Below are 19,930 nucleotides of genomic sequence, written 5' to 3'. Positions count from 1 at the left end.
CTTGACTTTGAGTCTTTCCTGTCGACACTGATAAAAGACCGCACGCAACCACTGCTGTGGCACATGTAGAAATTCCTGCAAACACCCAGAAAGCTCCCGCAGACAAACACACACACACACACACACACACACACACACACACATTACTTAGGATGGGAAATCCTCCAGCCCAGTTCCACGTGCCACCCCACTGAAAGAATACATACAAAGTGATTTCCTGAATGACTCAGGCGACAGGCCCTTCCTTTTTTTTTTTATCTCGGGGTTGTGTATTTTTAACAGCTCCAGTGTCTGGAAACACTGTCGACTCTTATTAATCACACCACAGGGGGTAAAATGTTAAAATTGTGGAAAACAGAAACTAGGAGAGCAAGACGGAGGAAAAGGACAAAGAAGGAAACGGCCGCTGATCACATTTCTCCCATATCGCCGCTCTCCACGTCTCAGTGTGAAATTACCCAGGTTTTCAGCGGGGTAGCGCTACCACCGCTCGTTGATGCAGCGCACATTGAGTGATGCAGTAATGCAACGTGGCTTGGCATGCATACATGTTCAGAGATGACAAGACAAACAATTACGAGCAGCAAAGCTCAAGCTTGTCAAGCGATGTTTGGGAAGGCCATGGATGTGGAAGCGTGTCCTCCTGTCGGTTTCTCCCTCCCTCTGTTTTTGCCTCATTCTCTCACTCGCCCACACACACAGGCAGCCCTCAGGGTGCCGTCACGAGAAGGCCGCCTATTTATCAGTTGTCAGCAGCTAAACCCCTAATTCAGCAAATGCTTTTTTTGTCTCATACAGTACGTACGTACGCCTTTAAGGGAGTAGGGGGAAAAAATGCATAAAAACAGTAATCTGTAAGTTAATTTGTATCCTCCGCAGCGACTATATAAGTCGGACGGGGCAAAGGTAAACTTTGAGTTTAGCACCAGGCTACTGATTTACTACTTGTTGGAATTACTACTATCCTCAAGACAGCATTCAACATTTCAGTGGGCCTCGGTGGACGCGCCCCAGTAATGGCAAGTAAATGAATGAATAAATAAATAATACTAGTGAAACACTATAGCCCCAAGCTTGTGCTGCATTATATGATTAGCATATGCAATTAAAGTACTCAAACACCATAATTGCAGCCTTGTGCAGTTTGTTCCTAAATTATTCCGCTATGACCCTTACGTCCTCTGAGGTTGAAGGAAATCCATGTTTTTTACCCTGTGGCTCACTGCTGCTGCTCCCAATGCTCCCTCTCTCTTGGATATGAGTATCTGTACACAATTAACTGACCAGGCCTAGTTTACTGCACATTGTGAGTTTGACTCCCAAGTTGGAAGGAGGGAAAGATGCTTTTCTGATATATGGCTGAGTCACCTCACCGCTTTATTTTTAGACTTTGCAAAAGAAGAAGAAGCAGCCCCAAACTTAAGACATGGCATCATTTGATAAAAAATCACTCTGCCTCTGGTTGATGAGTTGCAGAGAGAAAGAGGAATCGTAGTGCCAAGGCAGACTGAGGGCGCTTCCAAACGGCAACTCCATCAGATAACAGGAAGCAGGCTGAACCAATCACAGAGAAACACAACACACAGACGGAGAAGAGGGACAAAAACGGGGGGGGGGGGGCCAAGTCAGCTGCAGTATCCACAGGAGTGATCAAGACCAATTCATTAAGGCTCAGTGAAGAAAGAGAGGGGGAAAAGAAAAAACAGACCCCCCCCTTTTAATCTCCTTCCCTCCGCTCTGTCTTTCCTCTTAACGAGCAGGAGGAGAGACGGGTGGTGTACGTGGGCCGACTGAGGTCCGACTGCACCCGGACAGAGTTGAAGCGCCGCTTTGAAGTCTTTGGCGAAATTGAAGAATGTGCTGTGAACCTGAAGGACGATGGGTAAGGCCCCAGGATTTCCTGTGCATGTGTGTGTGTGTGTGTGTGTGTGCATCTATATAGTAGTGAGGTATTCGTGTAGGGGGGTGTGGAACATTTATTCCTCCCCTCTGGATGTCATGTCGTACACACAAGTGGTCTGCTGTAACTGTTAAATTAGAGCAAAGGAAAGTGTAAGACAAGGACAAAGCTTTTGCAGTCTCTCACCGTCTCCTGATCCCTCTAGGTCTTAGCCTATGGAGCCCCAAAGATACATTTTTATTGATTCTCTTTTGCATATAAATAGCGTGATCGTCACCTAAGACAAGGCCCCCCTGTTCAGTTATTGTTGCCCCGCAGCACCACTCTGACGTATCGTTTTCTATTCTCGACCAGGGACAATTTTGGCTTCATCACGTACCGCTACACTTGTGACGCCTTCGCCGCCCTTGAGAACGGACACACCTTACGCAGGTCAAACGAGCCTCAGTTCGAGCTGTGCTTTGGCGGACAAAAGCAGTTCTGCAAATCACATTACACAGACTTGGGTAAGTGCAGCTTTGTTGTTCTCTCCGTTTGCCCCCTGCAGTCATGCAGGACATTTGCGTAGCTTGGAGGACTTGTCAAAGAAAAGAGGGAGGGAGGGAGGGGGAGAAGAAGAAAATAAGACGGCAGGAAAAAAAAGGCTTGAGTGATGCTTCCAGATCCTTAGAGACCCATCTCTGTGCTGGGAACAATTCCTACAGTGCTGAATGTGTCCACCAGGCATTCATGGCTCAAGGGGCAAAAAGAGTTCAGAGGTCAATCTGTGAACATACCAAGAATAGAGCTCCATTTCTTCCCTGTTAGTAGCTGTGGTGTCATAAAGAAAACAAGGCAGACTCCATTACTCATGTGGACTTGAGATGCTTGTTTGTACCTTGTTGATATAAAATGCAGGTGAGATAGCGCTTAAAAGCATGTGTGCAGATGTGTTTTCATCTGCCATTGTATATATAATATGTATGTGTGTGTGTGTGTGTGTGTGTGTGTGTGTTTGTGTGCGTGAGATGGGAATCACTTCAAGAGAATGGCAAACAGGAGGGAGGAGTAGAGATGAAATTAGGAGGAGAAAGGCACGCTAGAAGAAAGACAAGAAAAGAGATGAGGTGAAGAAGAGGAAGGTGGGAGCAAGGTTAAGTCCAGCAACCCCTCCCTTCTCTAGAGTGAGGTTCCGTCTGTTGCCAGCTGTTGCGACGCTGAAAGGAGGCAGAGCCGTGATGTGGCAGGTAGGGGCCGGTCATTCACTTAGAGGGAGGGGCCACTGTGGGAGCATACCCACTTATGCACACCTACTGCCTTTGTTGGGAGACGGGGCGTCATGGCAGAATTCATCTACACTAAGTGATTGCTCTGAGTGAACGTCCATGTATGTTGCCGATGTGTGTACATAGCTTCTGTATTGATCTGATACATGAATCTGTCAGAAATCTGTGCTGAAATGGATGAAATCAATGTGGGTTTAAAAAAAAAGAAGAAAATAACTACTTTCTTTTCTTCTGTTTGTTATATTGTTTGTGATAATCGAGCAGCCATATTGAAACTTAAAGAGATTCCCCATTATGTAAAGTGTTGCACACCCACAGACAATCATCTCCTTCATTTGATGATGACATACAAGATAGGTATTGACTCTGCAGCCAGTTTTCCTCCTGATGTTTATTTAGCAGCAAAATGCGAGGTCAGGAACGATATAATGCACTGCTACAAGGGGGTCAACGGGTCACTGGAGAGAAAAAGAGCACTTTCCTCCATAAATGAAGCGGTCGCTATACATTTTCAAAGCACATGCTTGAAGCTATCAGCTTTTAAAGAGAAGACGTGATGAGAAATTGACACACTGAGAAACAGTTGCTAATCCTAAAGCCTTGAGCAAAGACATTATGCTGAGATTGACTAATCAGTCTGCTGAAATGGAAAGGCCTTCATTCGACCGTCTCTTTGTCAGGAACAGGCTATTTGGATCGTCCCCCATACTGATAGCACAGGATAAAGAGATTGAGAGGAAGGGAGGATCTTATTATAGCACGGTATCCAAACCTTTCCCCGTCTTCTCAATCTTGTTGGCTCTCGCATCTTTTTTTGTGTGTTCTGAGACACTGTCCATTAGTTTTAAGTAGAGCGCCGAGGTGTTTTTCATCCCTCAAGGTGCGCAGTGTGACATAATCCAGCCCTGGGCCATAGCATTAGATCACGACTGGCGCCTTCTAGCTGCCATGGTCATTCCCATTTCTCAAAGCTCTTGGAGTGTGCTGCTGGGCCCTTTGGGGGCCCCATTTTTGAAGCTGTCTGTTGGCAGAGATAAGATACTCTTTATGTATTATCAGGTGGATCAGAAAAAAAATAGGACATGTGAGAAATGGACAGACCGCAGGATAAGCTTTCACATCTTTTGCCTCTGCGTAAAAAATAAGGCACTATTTTCTTTCAGCACTATAGAAATTATTTTGTAATAGTTAATATGGTTGCTAGTGTAAATATGCAGTGATGTTTTGAGCTGCTTTTCAACAATTTATTGTGCCCAGCCAAGAAATCCGAACATACATTTGGATATTTGGTGTTCTTTTTGAATGTTAAAAGAAACGCTCCCCTGCTCACCACTGACCACGATCCTTCTTGCCACTTTCAGACTCCCATTCGGACGACTTTGATCCAGCCTCCACAAAAAGCAAGTATGACTCCATGGATTTTGACAGCTTGCTGAGGGAGGCCCAGCGCAGCCTGAGAAGGTAACCAGTTCAGAGGCACCTGCTGTCTGTCACAAAGAGGGACTTCTGATACCTCACTGTTGTTTCTCGCTCCTTTGACGACGAGACTACCGGAAGTTTTACACTCTATTTCATAGAGTATATAAGATTAAGTCTATAGACCTATATCAATATAAATGAATATATCAAAAATAAAGTTTACATGAACATAGCTGCTGAAAAGCTGGGAAGAGACATTGCATTTTGGGAAAGCCAGTGAACCCTCAGAACCTGATGCACCTGATTGGTGCACTCGACTGCTGTACAACCATCAGTGGAGGAAGAAGAAAAAAAACTTTCATGATTTTTTTTTTCTCCAAGCACTACAATGCCCACAATTCTTTGAGGGTAAAAACATGCAGCTTGTTCAGCCAGATTTGTTTTCTTTTGCTGTTGATTTTTCTTTATTTTTAAATCTGGTGTTTGGATATAGTGTTACAAACAAGAGTATAGGGAATTGTATCTTGGAGGTAAAATTCTCAAGGTAACATTGTTGTCTACATTTGAAGAAGAAATGTAGCCATGTATTTACAAATATTATAAAAAGGAATATTTTTATTTTATGTACATATCGGATAAAGTTCTTTATTTGTTACAGCTATGCACTGTAAAACGCAGCCTTTTTTTAAAATGAGGAGAAAATTTCTTAATTCAGAATGTCGATCTGTAGTAATTACAATACTGTAAAACATATTGTACACCTACATGATGTTTAGAAGACATGCTATGATTGTAAAAAAGAAAAAAAGATGTGTCCGGCTGCTCATTTTGAGAGAGCATGTGAACAAACGTCCTTTTTTAAGTTATTTTGTTGGGGAAAAAAACAGTCAACCATGTATAGTTTTCTCTGTTTGTAAAGTTTCTCAATCAGTGTTTTTGCTTATACAACCAGTGTAAAATGCATTTTTAACATGTTTTTCATGATTGTAAAAAAGGTACCCCATTTTTTTATTCATTATTTCTGAAGCAATCAATACATATACATACATATATATATATATATATATATATATATATATATATATATATATGTATAGATATATATCTACAATAGATATATATCTATATGTATAGATATATATCTATATTTATTCATTATTTCTGAAGCAATCAATACATATATATATATATATATATATATATATATATATATATATATCTATATATAAATAATGTGGAATTTCATTGCTTCGTATGGTTCTCCTTTTGATTAACTTCATTGAAAGAGAATACTGCATTCAAATCTTTAAAATCAGTGCATACACATATTTATCTATTTATTTTAATATTTGAATCAAGAATATTTATGGACTCCATTTTACTTGGCGTACCTCACACAATGTATTTACTGTTTTTGTTGTCCTTTGATTTGTGTTATTTAACTTACAATCACTAGACAGGGTGTACAATAAATGGTTTGGTGGGGATAATATTACCTTCTATGCCTTTCCAAAACAATCAAAACATTGAGCTAATCACTCCAGCAGTCAGACCCTCTTCGTTTTAGTGATTTCTGTCTCCACGATCAGTCACATCTGCAGCACGTCGCTGTTTTTCCTTTCCACACAGAAGCAGAACATGAAGCAATAAATTGATTTTGCAGGAATTTTGTTATACCACTGTAAACACTTGTTGTCATCGCTCCACTCATGCTTGATTATGTGAATGCCAAACAAAAGTTTACAATTTCCTTTTCCTGAATTTTTTTAAGATCTTGTATTTGATGTACAATATATATATATATATATATATATATATATATATATTTGTATGATTATTGATATATATATATATATATATATATATATATATATTTATATATATGTATGTGTATAAATATATATTTATGTATATATATATATAAATAAATATATATTGATGTATATATATATGTACAGTATATATGTGTCTATATATGTGTATATATATATATATATATATATATATATATTGATAATACTACTAATATTATTCAAAAATAATTACAAGATGATTAATAATAACAATGATAATAATATAAATGAAAGAAAAAACTCTATAAAAAGCAATAAATTATTTTTCAGAGTTGTATTTTAGCTCCTATTGTTGTGTGATTTTTGGACTTGACCCATTACCCAGTCGCTGGTAGCTAGGATGACACTATTCCAATATCTTGGCATCTCATCACCGTGCGGTCCCCGCTCCCACCTCCCGCTCTTCCCTTTAAGATGTAATTGAGTCTATGTAATTGTAATGCACGCATTACCTTGTGACATCTGTGCAAACGTGACTGACTCTCAACTCCACCCTGTGTGTAAAACGTGTCGAGTTGAAACTGTTTGTTGTGTAGTGCATGGCTATTACAGGATGACAGTCGGTACAGTATAAACCACTTTGGATATCTGCCTCTCAGCTGTCTTAACTGGCAGATTTTAAATGACATTCTATAAGCCTGTAGAAAACTACTCAACAATGTATCGCATGCCACACCGCCCCCCAACACCCACCCCCACCCACACCCACACACACACACACACACACACACACACACCGCCCCCACTCACAGTCCAGATATCACAGCGCCGTCGACATGACATTAAAGGTAACCTTGCGGTTTCTGGTTCAATTAATATCCCGTTCCTAGCTCGAGCCAAGTAATGAGAGAACCAGGTTCCATCACGGGGAGGAGAAGTCTTCTGTATGAAAGCTTTGCTGATCACAGGCTTCCTTCCATGGAGTTTGACTGTGGAGACAAGAAACGTCACATTTTTATGATGCAAAGAGGCACAAATTGGTCGAGGGAAGGATTTAAAAAAAAAAGAAAAAAGAAAAGAAACCTTTACCTGTGTTTTAAGACATTGTTTTACTTTTTTTGCTGTCTGTATAGCGTTTGGGTAATGGTGTCGTGCCCCATTTGATAGATGTGGCTTTAATCATTGTAATAAAAAATGCTTTGTAAATTGCCTAGAGTAGCAATATATTATAACACCTTATGGTTCAAATTTCAAATGTGGCGGACTTTTTAATAATGTGACCTACTGAGGACTTTGCCACTGCTTAAACGTTTGTTGGGTAATCATGTTTTTTTTGGAAGGACAATATGTGTATGAGCAAATGTATGTATGTGAGTGTGAGTTTGTGATTTTAGGCAGGTATGTGTGTGTTTCTGGGAGTGTGTGTGTGTGCTGGGAGTGTGTGTGTGTGTGTGTGTGTGGGGTGGGGGGGGGGGTCGCTCGCTATGGGTTGTTACCTGTTTGTGTCCTATCCACGTTGCCTTCTGCCAAGTCCTTACCAATGCCTTTGTGGTTCTACCTATTGTACGACTTTCTTGTGAATTTCATTTTTTTATGTGCAATTCTCATCAGCCTCACCATGCCAATAAAGGGAAATGTGTTTGAAAAAAAAAAAAAAAAATCCCATTCTTTCTTTTAGTGTCTTTTCCCTATTATCTCCTTCCCCCTGTGATTAATATCCCTTCATCAAGCACTGTTCAGTCAGCGCTGTGGAATGATTATGAGTTGTGCTCTCTCTGATTACTATCAACGAGACATCCTTGAAGTTAAAAGGGAAAATGTAAAAGTTATGAAAACAATGCATGTCGTAGATGTGGATTCACATTAAAAGCTTCATCCCCTCCCTCCTGTGCTTGTATATCAAAGTGTTGAATGAAGGCTGAGTGACGAAGGAGAAATGACACCGGCCCGACCTCAGCACATCTGTCTCTCTCTGAAGTTTCTCCCCTAATAAAGGAACTCAGCCTAATTCAGAGTAACTTCCCTCTTTGATATTCATATCACCTGGGAGAGAGCGCCGTAGTCTTTGTCTGTGTCCACAACTTGACTCCACACCGTGAGTCTGCAAGCTAATTAAAAAGTTGGGGGGGAACAATTTCATTAACACGATGGAGAGCTATAGTGGGTTGATGGTGTGCTTGATATTCAATGGGGCCTTTAAATGACTATAACAACCCCCCTCTTTTATTTATATGTAACACACACACACATCTTAGAGCTTCCACCGTGTCTTTTTTCTTCTTTTTTTTTACTGCCGCAAAGAGAAATATGGGAAGAATGTGCATTAAACTTTAAGGTTGGGGGTCTGATTGTGTTTTTTATTAAGGCCGCTGTTTAGCCCCGGAGAAGAGAGCGGCTGGCTTTCATTTCGGCTCGGCTGCCGCATTACAGCGGGAGGTCTCCTTCTGCTTGCCCTTTCCACAGAATGAAACAGTCCCTGGAAATCTCCCTGCTCCCTGTCGGCTTCGTCTCTCCCACCTCTCTCTTTCCATCACGATAGGATGGCTTTTTTTTTATCTGTTATGTGTCTTTTTTATTATTAACCAGTAGATAAGCAGCTATCTCTACTCCAGTTGGAAGTAAGTAGTGGCCTTGGAGATAATGGGGTTTGATGGGGCCGGGCTCTCTGTGGGACAAGCACTGAGATGTTGCCGCTGAGTTGTGTTGCTCTGTATTTTATTGGGCATCTAGCTGTGGCTGCTGTGTCGGAAGCTGTTGAAATCCTGGAAATAGCACCCGACTATTCAGCCTTCTTCTCCAGCTATGTGACATGAGTTTGTAAATGGTTCGTATTTTGGTGGCCGAGCAGTAGAGAGCAACTTGAAAATGAAATCCCTGCACTAGCCTGGCAACTCTTTCATGAGGATATCCCCCTTCTACTGGCTCTCCGTAAGCAGGTTAGGGTGTGAATGCAGTCTTCGATAATAAGATTAGACTACCTGAGACTAGTTAATTAAAGCCTGTGGGGTGGAACATGAGCAATCCTACCAGTAATTTACATTCATGAACTCTTTTCTTTTCTTTTTTTTCTGAGTACAAATTTCCTTTCTGTACCAATAGAGAACAACTGACATTGAAGCAGCAACATGTATCTCCGGTTCTATCACGATTAATTAAAATAGGTGACACTGATTATCTCTGACTACAAGGCTGGCAGAGAGAATAAAAACAAGATTAGAGACGTAGGATTAGGAAGCTGTTGGTGACCAAAAAAAACTAAACATCAGAGAAGTAAAGCCAGGATGTGTCGCTGAGTTCTTGCCCCTTGTGTCCCTTCAAGGTTTTCTCTGTCCTAAATCCTCTTTCTCTCTGTCCCTCCTGTAGTTTTTTTTTTAAACATTTTTTTAGAGGATTTCATATAAACTGAGTGTGTTATGTCAATGTGTTGCCAGGCAGAATTAGGCGCTGAAGTGAAGAAAAACCAACAAGACTTTTGCCAGATCTGGGGGAAGAAGCAAACACATGAAACATCCTCATATGACTGCGCTGGCTGCAGGCGAGATGCTGTTCCATTTCCATTCCAATCAGATTGCACGTACAAACTAGGGCTGATTGGTTAAGTCACATGGCCTGTAGTGTGTGTGGTGGTGGTGGTGGTGGTGGTGGTGGTCAAGTGACCCTTTGGTTCTCATTTGATCATAAAAAAAATCAACATTTCCTTCTGCGGTGCCTGGACTCATCATCTAGAATGAAACTGCATTTCGTCCCCACCATTTCTGAAAGTGGTCTTTGATGAATCCGAACAGAATGAACCAGTAGATATTGCCTGGCTTCCATTTATTGAAATGCTTCTTTGTTAGCGCCATTTTTTCCCACACGCCTTTTATCATATGCCACCTTATGCGAAAAAGATAATGACAGTGCTATTAAAATCGCAATCTCCCTATCCGGCATTCTAGTTTCAGTACCTTCTGCTGTTAAAGAGTAATGAGGAACAGAAGGACAGTATTCTTCTTCCCCCCAAACTATCAACTTTGGGGACTGAATGTATTCTTCGCTAGATAATTAATGGCTACAGACAAATGGTGGTTGATTGAGCGACTCATCCCTCTATTTTCAATCACCATCTGCTGTGTGTTGCTGGCAAAAAACAATGTTAATTACCTCAAGTGTGCCCAAGACGTGGCGTATTAATTAGAACAACAAAAAAACGGAGACCTAAAAGTGTCTTTAATGACGTGCGTGTGTGTGTGTGTGTGTGCGTGTGTGTGTGTGTGTGTGTGTGTGTGTGTGTGTGTTCGTATAGATTTTCTTGATGGATTAGCACAGGAATCGGATCCAGAAGGCAATCATTTGGTGATTTGGCCTTTTGATCATTTAATAGCAGATCAGTGTTGCCTCGGCGTGCTCACGTTTACCTGCTTCCTGAGCCTCGAGGCCACGCAAGGCCTTTTCCAGAATGCTGGGGGCCTGGCAACTCTCCGCCACACAGAAGGGACATCAGCAGAAAGATGAATCTCCACTGTGACTGCAGGGACAGCCAGCTGACAGAGAGGGTTAGGGCTCCGGATGCAGACCGCTGGGCTTTTTCACCTGACGGGAAAAGGAAGACGGAGAGAGGAAAGAGACGGAGCGGGACTGACTTGACGTGACAAGGCTGCGACGGCAACGGACCAAAGCTGTCCCCTCGCTCACAGACTCCCGAGTGTGCAGGTGGTGCGAGTGGATCCCATTAGGCCGGGCGTCACGGCGCCGCCGCTAACGAGCCAATGTGGAGAGCGACATGTAAATGTGATGATGTGAGCAGCATATTATCGGTTATTATTTGGCAATCACGGAGTAGCATCAATAACAATTAGCATAATTTCCATGACTTCAGTACTTAATGACTCCATTCAAAATACTGACAAATCAAATATGCTTATTTCCTTCACACAAATCGGTCGTTTACAGTCTGTTACGGACTGGATTAAGAACTTCAAGTACCACAAATAAAAAGTCGCGCGAGACCTAAATTTAAAAAAATGTTCATCTTTTTTTTTTGCTTGTGACCTCTTCAAAGTCTCAGTGAAACGAAAGTTAGAGCGTCTTTAGTTTCTGTGCTGTGAGCATTCCCCAATGAAACAGAATATTTGAGCGTCACAAGAGGGATTTGAATCAAATCCTTTGTATTTCATTGGACTGCTAAAAAGTGGGCGGGCGTGGCCACAGCCCTCCGTAGCTCTGGACTGTGGCTCCACACTACCTCCCTTATAATGTAGAGATTAATTGATGGATGATGTCTTATTATCAGTTAATAGCTGGATATTACTTTACGTAAGCATCAAAGGAAAGGATGATTGGATTTTGAAATATTATGTTGGTGAATTTTATTTGCATGTATTTTTAAATGTGGATGGGGATATCTAAAAGGTCTAAAAAGGCATTTATTTCATCTGAGCTTTAAATGAAGCAATGGCTTGTGAGCAGTTTAGTTAAAGAGTTATTTCATCTTCAAAAGACATTCATATTGCATTTGAACCATTTCAGAGTCCTAAAGAGGTAACGCTCTCCTTAGTAGTTCACAGGAACAACCAAAGGGTTATTGAGAAAAATAAACAAAATGTTGTGTTTCTGAATTTTTCTCATTATTTCACGACCCCTGAAATTCAGCTCATGCCCGCTCGTCCAACCCCCAGTTCAGGAACCACTTCTTTGGAAAGTATTAGCCAGCTATATATATATATATCTTTCGGGTTATTTAAACTGTCCCATACTAGATGATTCAGGCTTCATAATGGCTCCATTCAAGCAGTCTTGACAAGATGGCTTGGAAAAAGAAAAGCTGAGTGCTCTCTCCTGCTCTCTCTCTCTCTCTCTCTCTCTCTCTCTCTCTCTCTCTCTCTCTCTCTCTCTCTCTCTCTCTCTCTCTCTCTCTCTCTCTCTCTCTCTCTCTTTTATCTGCCCCTTGTATTTTTTTTCACAGAGTGGTCCGGGAGGATCGCGGAGTTGTGTCTAAATCCAGTTCCCAGCTACTTAGCCCCCACCAAACCCACTCACTCTGACACAAGGGCGCAAGAGAGCATCTCTCCCTCTCTCTCAGACCCCTGCTTGAACCCATGTATCACACAGCAAGCCATCACAATACAGTAGAATGGGCACATGGACAGTTATTGTTTGTTTGCACTATTTATGTCAATGTACAGACTGCGGCAAATGGCACCGTAATGCAATCATTCATTCTAGCCGTCCCGCGCTCCCGTCCATTAGGCTAATCATATTCCGTAACCGTCCTGGGTTCCCTGGCTGTTGAAATCATGAATGTGAGAAGTAGGAGAAAGCAGGGAGACCGCTGCTTAATTGGAGAGCCGTGATCAGATTCCAGCGTCTGGTAGCATCTGGCCTGTAGTGCCCTTGAGCAACAGTCAGAAGAGTTCCCGGCAGCTTCAAAGACTATATGGGTTGGGATATCAACAGGAGATCAATAAAGTATAAAAAGAAGAAGAAGAAGGTTTGATGCGCTATGTCCTCCATATCGTTTCAAAGCTCAGTGACATCAACTCTCCTTTTAAAGGCCACAGCTTCTCTGAAAACAGTCCATTTGAAAAACCCTCTCCTCACCAATCAACACAAGTTGTAATTGTACCGGAAACAGAGCGCACGGAAGCTTTTGTCAGACTAAGCGTGAGGCTGTAGGAAAGGTTGTGCTCCGTTTATTAGCTACGACGTTACCGTATTCAACGTTTTAGTTTAGTGCCTGAGCTAATTAGCACTAAACACAAAGTGGAGATGAGGTTGATGGGCATTATTCTTGCAGGTATTTGGTGATAAACCAAATCAGGCGATCACCAAAAGCCTTTCACAAGATGGGTGAACAAGTTGACGTGCTAGAAGCAACGAATTCATCGTCGAGGCACCATGGCAATCCGTCCCGTAGTTGTTTAGATGTTTCTGTGGCTGCTAACAATCCTGGTATTTAAAAGAAAATGGCCACAGTGTGTTGAGTCTCTTTGATTTGGGCTCCTCTGATTCTCTACTCTGATTGCATCAAGTCAGGCGATGTCCTGTAAAATTAATTACTCATTATCTCCATGCATTTTTTTAATCCTGATTTTGGGGACACCCTTACAACTGAAATGCCAGAGTTCTCTCAAAGCATTAGGGATCATTTTGTAATTGAACTTTCCTTTGTTTGGACTGTCAAACATTTCAGCCCAAATCATCCTGACTAAAGTGCATTAAAATGCAGGGACAGTCAAGCTATAATTACTGGGCAAAAATACCCCATGCCTTAATCCACATGGTAATAACGCAATTAAAGTGGTGTTTCTTGGACTTGGTAATCTTCTGTGACAAGGCTTACAATTCAATTAACCCCGTTTTAACACGTTGTTTCAACTTCCTGTGAGGCTAATTTGCTTTAAACTTACTTCAATTGCTATAATTATGCCTTAAGAAATGTCCAATTTCTGAATTGGATGTTGTTTATGACGTTGAAATACTGATTCTCAGTGGATGGGATCTGCTCTAGTCCGGGAAGGGAATTTGGCTCCGAACCAGAATAATAGCTTTGTCAGTCGTTGTAATGTTGGGCTGGCTTTATTGATCGATGGTGATGTGTTCGACTTGTTGCATTCATACTAAACGGACGCAGCTCCTCCAGAGCTGAATGTGGAAAACACTGCCCAATCACCTCTAAAATCCAAAATTAGGACTCGTCTCTTGGTTCTCTGGACTGTAAAGTGTGACGCATCCATGACGAGAGAGTTTCCAACTCATAGAATTTCCGATAATATCAGAATACAGCTGGAGCTGCACTCCTCCTGACATCTACCAAAGCCAGCCACGTATCTAACCCATTTAATCACTCCTTTCTTGTTCTCTCTCTAAGCTCACGCTGGCTGTGTCATATTGAGCCGGCAAACTTTCCATGTTCTCTCAGAGAAGGTCATTGGGCCAGGCCCAATCTAGCCTCTGAAACCGAGCCAAGATTTCCACTGCTGTCGTTCAGATTAGTATTAGACGTGAGCGCCTTTCCTAAGCAAATCAGACAGTGTGAAGGACAGAACTGTTCTTGCATTCAAGCACGCCTGCTTCTTGTTAGAGAGAGACAGGGCAATAAGTTGTAGGACAAAAGGAAGTTTGTGGGAAGTTTTCACATTTTCGTGAATGCCGGTTCGCCGTGTTAGATTAGAAGCACTTGTATTACGCTGACTGGAACTATAGGAGCAGTCTGCGGACATAATGTGTGTGAGTTTGTGAGAAGCAGCAACACATCGGCAATATTCTTATTGCGAATATGTTTTTTGGGTTGTTTTTTTTTTGAGGTTTGCTGACATTTACTTTTAGGGACAATTTCACAGCAGACCCTTCAAAATCATTTGTTCCAACAAAAAAAAAAAAAAAAGTCGAACCGGGCGCGCAGGGATTTCCTCTGGGCTGACGCTGCTGCAGACACGGTACAGAACGCTGACACACGAGACGAGGACAACGGGGGCCGCGGCCGCTGCTAGAGGACAACGCAGGACACGCGGTGTGCTGGACTCGTACACAGCAGCACACCGGGGTGGGGGGGGGATCGGACACGGTTTGGGTTTAAAACGCCACATACTGTAATTCTAGAGTTGTGTGGCGAGCGTGATGAACACATCGGGGCCGGTGGATGGGTATTGATTCAGCTCCCGAACACTTGGAAGGACAAACTTGCACCTGGACTCAATCAACGCTGATTGGAGAGTGGCAACAGGCCCACATGCACACGGCACAGCTGATGGAACAGACTACCCAGAACTGCACACCAGAAGTTCGTGTTCAAACGGCGCTCTTCCGCACTCCGGAGCCAATGTTTCCCCTCCATCGTCATTTTTATATTTAACTTACAAATATGAGGAAAGCATGTGACTTATCTTGCACGTCAGCTGAGAGCTGGGCAGGAAGCCTCTACGTGATCACGACCTTTAAGTGAGATGTGCATTTATGTGATTTCCCCACAGCGGGGAAGCCTCACAGAGGGCTCGGTACTGTTTTGCAGATTTCTGCGGCTTAATTGGAAATCCTGTGTCAGTTATTCAAGTCCCCTGTTGTTTGTTTGTTCCTGAATTACTGCTTCCCCTGATTTTTCTCAATTTTGTTCCCACTTTAAAAAAAAAAAACCTCCATGTATTTGCTTTTGCATTATTCCACCCTCAGTCTGTAAATGCAGAAATGCAATAAGGACACGCATGTGGGTTGCAGTGTTGGGTTTAACCCCGCTTGGTAAACAAGAATCAATATTTATATGTCGTTATTAATGAACGATGATAAAGTTTGGAGCAACTAAATGGCATAAAAGTTGTTTGTTTTTTTGCATACTAAAGCAGCCACCGTCAACAAACACCGTCTATCTGAACTCGTACCTTTTACCCAAAATGTGTCACCCTCTTTCTTTCCTAGATTGCCTGCTTGTTTAGATCCCTTTCTTGCAAACATGTTGGCATGCCGACCGCATTGCTCATTTTTGGGATTATGTCAACGCCTTCAGCAGATGCTATTGCATTACATAAAGAGAGATGCCATGCTGGAGAGCTTCCACTCACTCCCAATGTGTGCATTCTGGCCCCGGGCAACGACTTTCACATCCAGTCCAATCACCGACGTGGCAACCGAGGATTGTGGGAGCGTTCCAAAAGCTGCGTTGCATCACTTGTCAGAGGTAAGTTCTGACTGAGTTACTTAAAGTTTTATTAAGCGATCGGCGACAACTCGGGGAAGAAACGTTCACAAACAAAACAGAAAGAAACACACTTTGATATTGCACCTAATCAGGTGCTTTGGGCTACCATGTTAACAAGATGAAGGCTTGAATGTTCTTTTTACACGTCAAAGCTTTTGAAAGTTTTCTATTCTAAGTTAAAGCTCTGATATCCATTATGCATGCTTGTTCTGCAGAACCCACTGAGAATCTGACAGTCAACCCACCCATCTGCAGCACAATGCAGCTTTGCAAGCTTTCAGCTCATTGGTGTGATTTTGTTGTTGTTGTTGTTGCCAACAACGTCAAAATAGGTTGGTGGCCTAAATCCAGGGCTTGTTTTTTTTATTAGTGAATATTATAACACAGTTTGTGTTTCTGTGTACATCATGTGTTAAAGGCTATAGATCCCACCCCCAAGTATCTCAATACTCACTTACTTATATGTACAATGTGTCATGTCCAGGAAACTGACGTTAAATTAATCAGTTTTGTGTCTTGTGTCCATGTTGTCTCGTGATTTCCTGTTTTATTGTGAAAGTCAACTCTCCTCTTGTTTCAGGAAACTTGTTCCTCCCCCTGTGTGTTTCTCCTCTGGTCTGATTGGCTGCCTCCTGATTGTTTCCACCTGTGCCCTCACCCTGTGTATATATTGTCTGTGTCTCCCTTTGTTCTGGGCCAGTTCGTCTTGTCTTTTGTGCCAGAGAACCAGCCATTTTCATGGAATTCATCAGTCACGATTTTATGTTACTTTGTTCATGTAGATTTTCTGTTTGTATGTTTTCCAGTTAATTAAAACTGAGATTTTTGTTGTTACTTTGCTTTGAGTTGTGCATTTGGGTTCTAGTCTTTGTTCTGTCATGACACAATGAAGAAGGTACTCGCTGTAGTCTAAACTCCTCACAACACTATGTGAAGATGCCTCCCTAAAGTGTCTTCAGTGAGGACACAAGGACACAATCTACAGTTCTTGTTCTTTGCAAGAATAAATTCTGCAGTCCAACTGAAGATGAGTCTGTCTGAATTGTAGAAAATGTGAATTTATACTTTAACCCGTTCAGATCCCGCGTCCATTCCAGTGGACATAACTTTCGTCTGTCAAACCTACGTTGGAGAAAGGGATTGCAGAGATATTTAGATGTTTACTGTCATCTGTATCCAACGGAATGCACACACTTATTTCATTGGATGTCTTTAAGCCAATCACATTGTTCCACACCATTTAGCGTGGACACACACATGGCTGCCTGTGAGGCACAGATGAACCTATTAAACATATTTTAAAAGTACACAACGCGTGTTTCAATTGACTTGAAACTCAAAAAACAAGTGCATTTAGAGCAGAAATCCAGCATTGTAATATTTGTTTAGTGGTTATGTTATTATTATTTGTTAACATAATTGCGTTCTGAATGGGTTGAGAACAAGCTGGGGTACAATTTGCAACTTGCGTTCTCCATTTTGTATTGGCAAAAAGAACAATAGCGTTGTAGCTGGACAGTTCCTGAAATGCAAAATGTTTTATGACACGTGTAAAAAGCCTTTCTTTCTCTCAATAAAATCAATTCCGTCCAGGTCTGATATCTCAGCGATATCACAGCAGGTTGTGTGACGGCGGAGAGGAACAGGATGGAGTGGCTATTTTTACCTGAAGCCCAGGAGTGAGCTCAACACAGAAGGTGAGGCGAGAGGAGAGTGGAACTCGGGCAACGTTTGGGATTGTGAGTCGGGTAACGTTAATCATCTGGACAGCAGAGACATTAACTGTGCATGAAGCTCGGTCTCTGGACATTGCATGTACTGTTGAAATACTGACAGAGGGCGTGTGTGTGTGTGTGTGTGTGTGTGTGTGTGTGTGTGTGTGTGTGTGTGTGTGTGTGTGTGTGTGTGTGTGTGTGAGAATCACAAACAAAGAGAGGAAGGGCATATTGTATTTCGGTGTGAATCCCGGAGTAAGAGAGGACATACTGTAGTGTAGTTGTTTGTGTGTAATGCATGTGCTGAGGTGATAGTGCCCTGACTCACTCTTGTAGATGAAGTGCACTTTGCTCAAAGCTACCCCTCCCCACCCCCCGGCCCCCCGGCCCCTAAGGAATAGACTGTGTTTTCCAACTCACTTTTCGGGTTGGGAAAACACACTGATGAAAAAGGATGAGGCTATAGCGGCACACTCGGTCTTCGCGGCAGCCCCCGTCACACACTAACATCATTACAATTTCAACTCCAGTGCCTTCTAACAAAACTCTGCATATTTACAATGTGTGTGTGTGTGTGTATCCACTATTGTCTTGTTACAATTTTACAATGGCTGCTGAGCGCCTTCGCATGCCGAATGCAATACTGTGCCTTAATGTGCCCTGGTATAATGCCTACAGATTTGCAAAGTGCTGATACGGCACATTTCGCAGTGGGGGCATCTGAGTCGCACGAAAGGCGGAGCGTTCACCCCTGAGAGAGCGAGGGGCTCACCTTTTGTTATTATTTTCGGAGGCGCCGATTCGCGCTGACCTACTTTGGAGGCAGGGATTGCCGAGGCTCAGATCACCAATGCAAATAGAATCTGTTGCTTCCTGCCTGTTGGATTTCCAAACACATGATGCAATTGGCGGAGAAAAAGACTAGATGCCATATACTCACTGCAGTGTTGTGCGTACTGCCGTCTTTCTATCTGCTATGTTGAAACTTATCTGGACTCATCATTATGTTCTATATACTGTGGTGTTTGTTTTCACTGAGATGTTATTGATCAGTTTGAATTCTCGACAGCAGCCCGCTTGGTTTACCTACAAGACCTGCTCAGCATCGCAAATGACAGTGATCACACTGTGACTGGAGTGCCACACTCCACCTGCTTGACAGGTAGCTGTCAAACATAGCTGCCACTCTGTCAGCCGCAGAACCCCAGCCACTACCATCGACGCGTGTTTTTTTTTTTTACAAGCCGTTCGGGTCTTGCACACAGTTGTACTGCAGCAAAGGAAGGCAAGGATACTATTTCTCTTGAAATTGACATTTTGATGAGCAAGTGTCGTCGTGTGATGCTGGAGAGACTGTGACCAAAAACTATCAACATTAAAGTATTGGATTGGATTCCTTTTCTTTAAAGACTATAATAATATGGCTATGTTCAGGTCAACTCCAAAAGGAAAAAAAAAAAGTGTCTTTTAAACCGTTTCTGTCACCTTTTTTTATCCACATGCAGATGCGGTCCCCTGTGAATTAGTGTCCAGCTACAAGTGCTTCTGCATGTCGGTGCCGTCACAATCTTTTATTGCACACTGTAAATGTAGACACACACACACACGGGGAGCAAGTGGCCATTTCTGCAGAAGGAGGCGAATGGGAACCCAGAGTGCCATTGCCATCCCTGCAGGGGACGGAGTGCTCTAAATGTGGTGTGGCCTTTGTCGCCACGTGTGAAATATGATTTGGGGAAGGGTGTCATTTGAAGGGGGGCCCGGTTCGGCAGTTATGACAGCCCCCGAGCACTCTCTTACAGTCTCACTGTCTTTTCTCACTGCCTCTGTATCGCTGCATCTCTCCACTATCTTATCTATCCTTCACACATTCTCTCACACCTTTTTTCTCTCGCTCACTCCTCCGCCTCCCAGTGGCCTTTTCATTGGGCTGCTTCAAAACCAGATGTTCCTCTGCTGCGAGGAGGGAGACGGGTGGTCGGGAGAAAACTCACTTTCTTTCCAACTCTTCTCCCTATTTTTAACTCGTTTTTTCTTCATATCCTCCATTTCTACCTCTATTTACTCACAACACACCCACGAACACAAACCAACTTCCTCTACCTCCCCTCTGCTTGTCATGTAATGCGAGCGACCTAGTTCTAAGTTGAACCAACCGTTTGATTTAA

The 19,930-nt window shown here is 42.5% G+C and overlaps 1 protein-coding gene across 2 annotated transcripts in view; it reads left to right on the top strand.

Moving 5' to 3' along the window:
• The window catches only part of ppargc1a (peroxisome proliferator-activated receptor gamma, coactivator 1 alpha), a 234,357-nt gene extending 228,755 nt beyond the window's left edge, over nucleotides 1-5,602 (top strand). For both annotated transcript variants that reach the window (XM_034557832.1, XM_034557833.1), the window contains exons 11-13: nucleotides 1,761-1,882; nucleotides 2,255-2,406; nucleotides 4,527-5,602. In XM_034557832.1, the coding sequence (XP_034413723.1) occupies nucleotides 1,761-1,882; nucleotides 2,255-2,406; nucleotides 4,527-4,630 (378 nt within the window). In that variant the 3' untranslated portion in view covers nucleotides 4,631-5,602. The remainder of the gene's footprint in view (nucleotides 1-1,760; nucleotides 1,883-2,254; nucleotides 2,407-4,526) is intronic.
• Nucleotides 5,603-19,930: the final 14,328 nt, after the last annotated feature.

The sequence above is a fragment of the Cyclopterus lumpus genome, chromosome 18 (genome assembly GCF_009769545.1).
Source record: "Cyclopterus lumpus isolate fCycLum1 chromosome 18, fCycLum1.pri, whole genome shotgun sequence".
In the NCBI taxonomy this organism is placed as follows: domain Eukaryota; kingdom Metazoa; phylum Chordata; class Actinopteri; order Perciformes; family Cyclopteridae; genus Cyclopterus; species Cyclopterus lumpus.
Note: the sequence above shows the minus strand (reverse complement) of the source record. Positions and strands in the feature narration are given on the sequence as shown.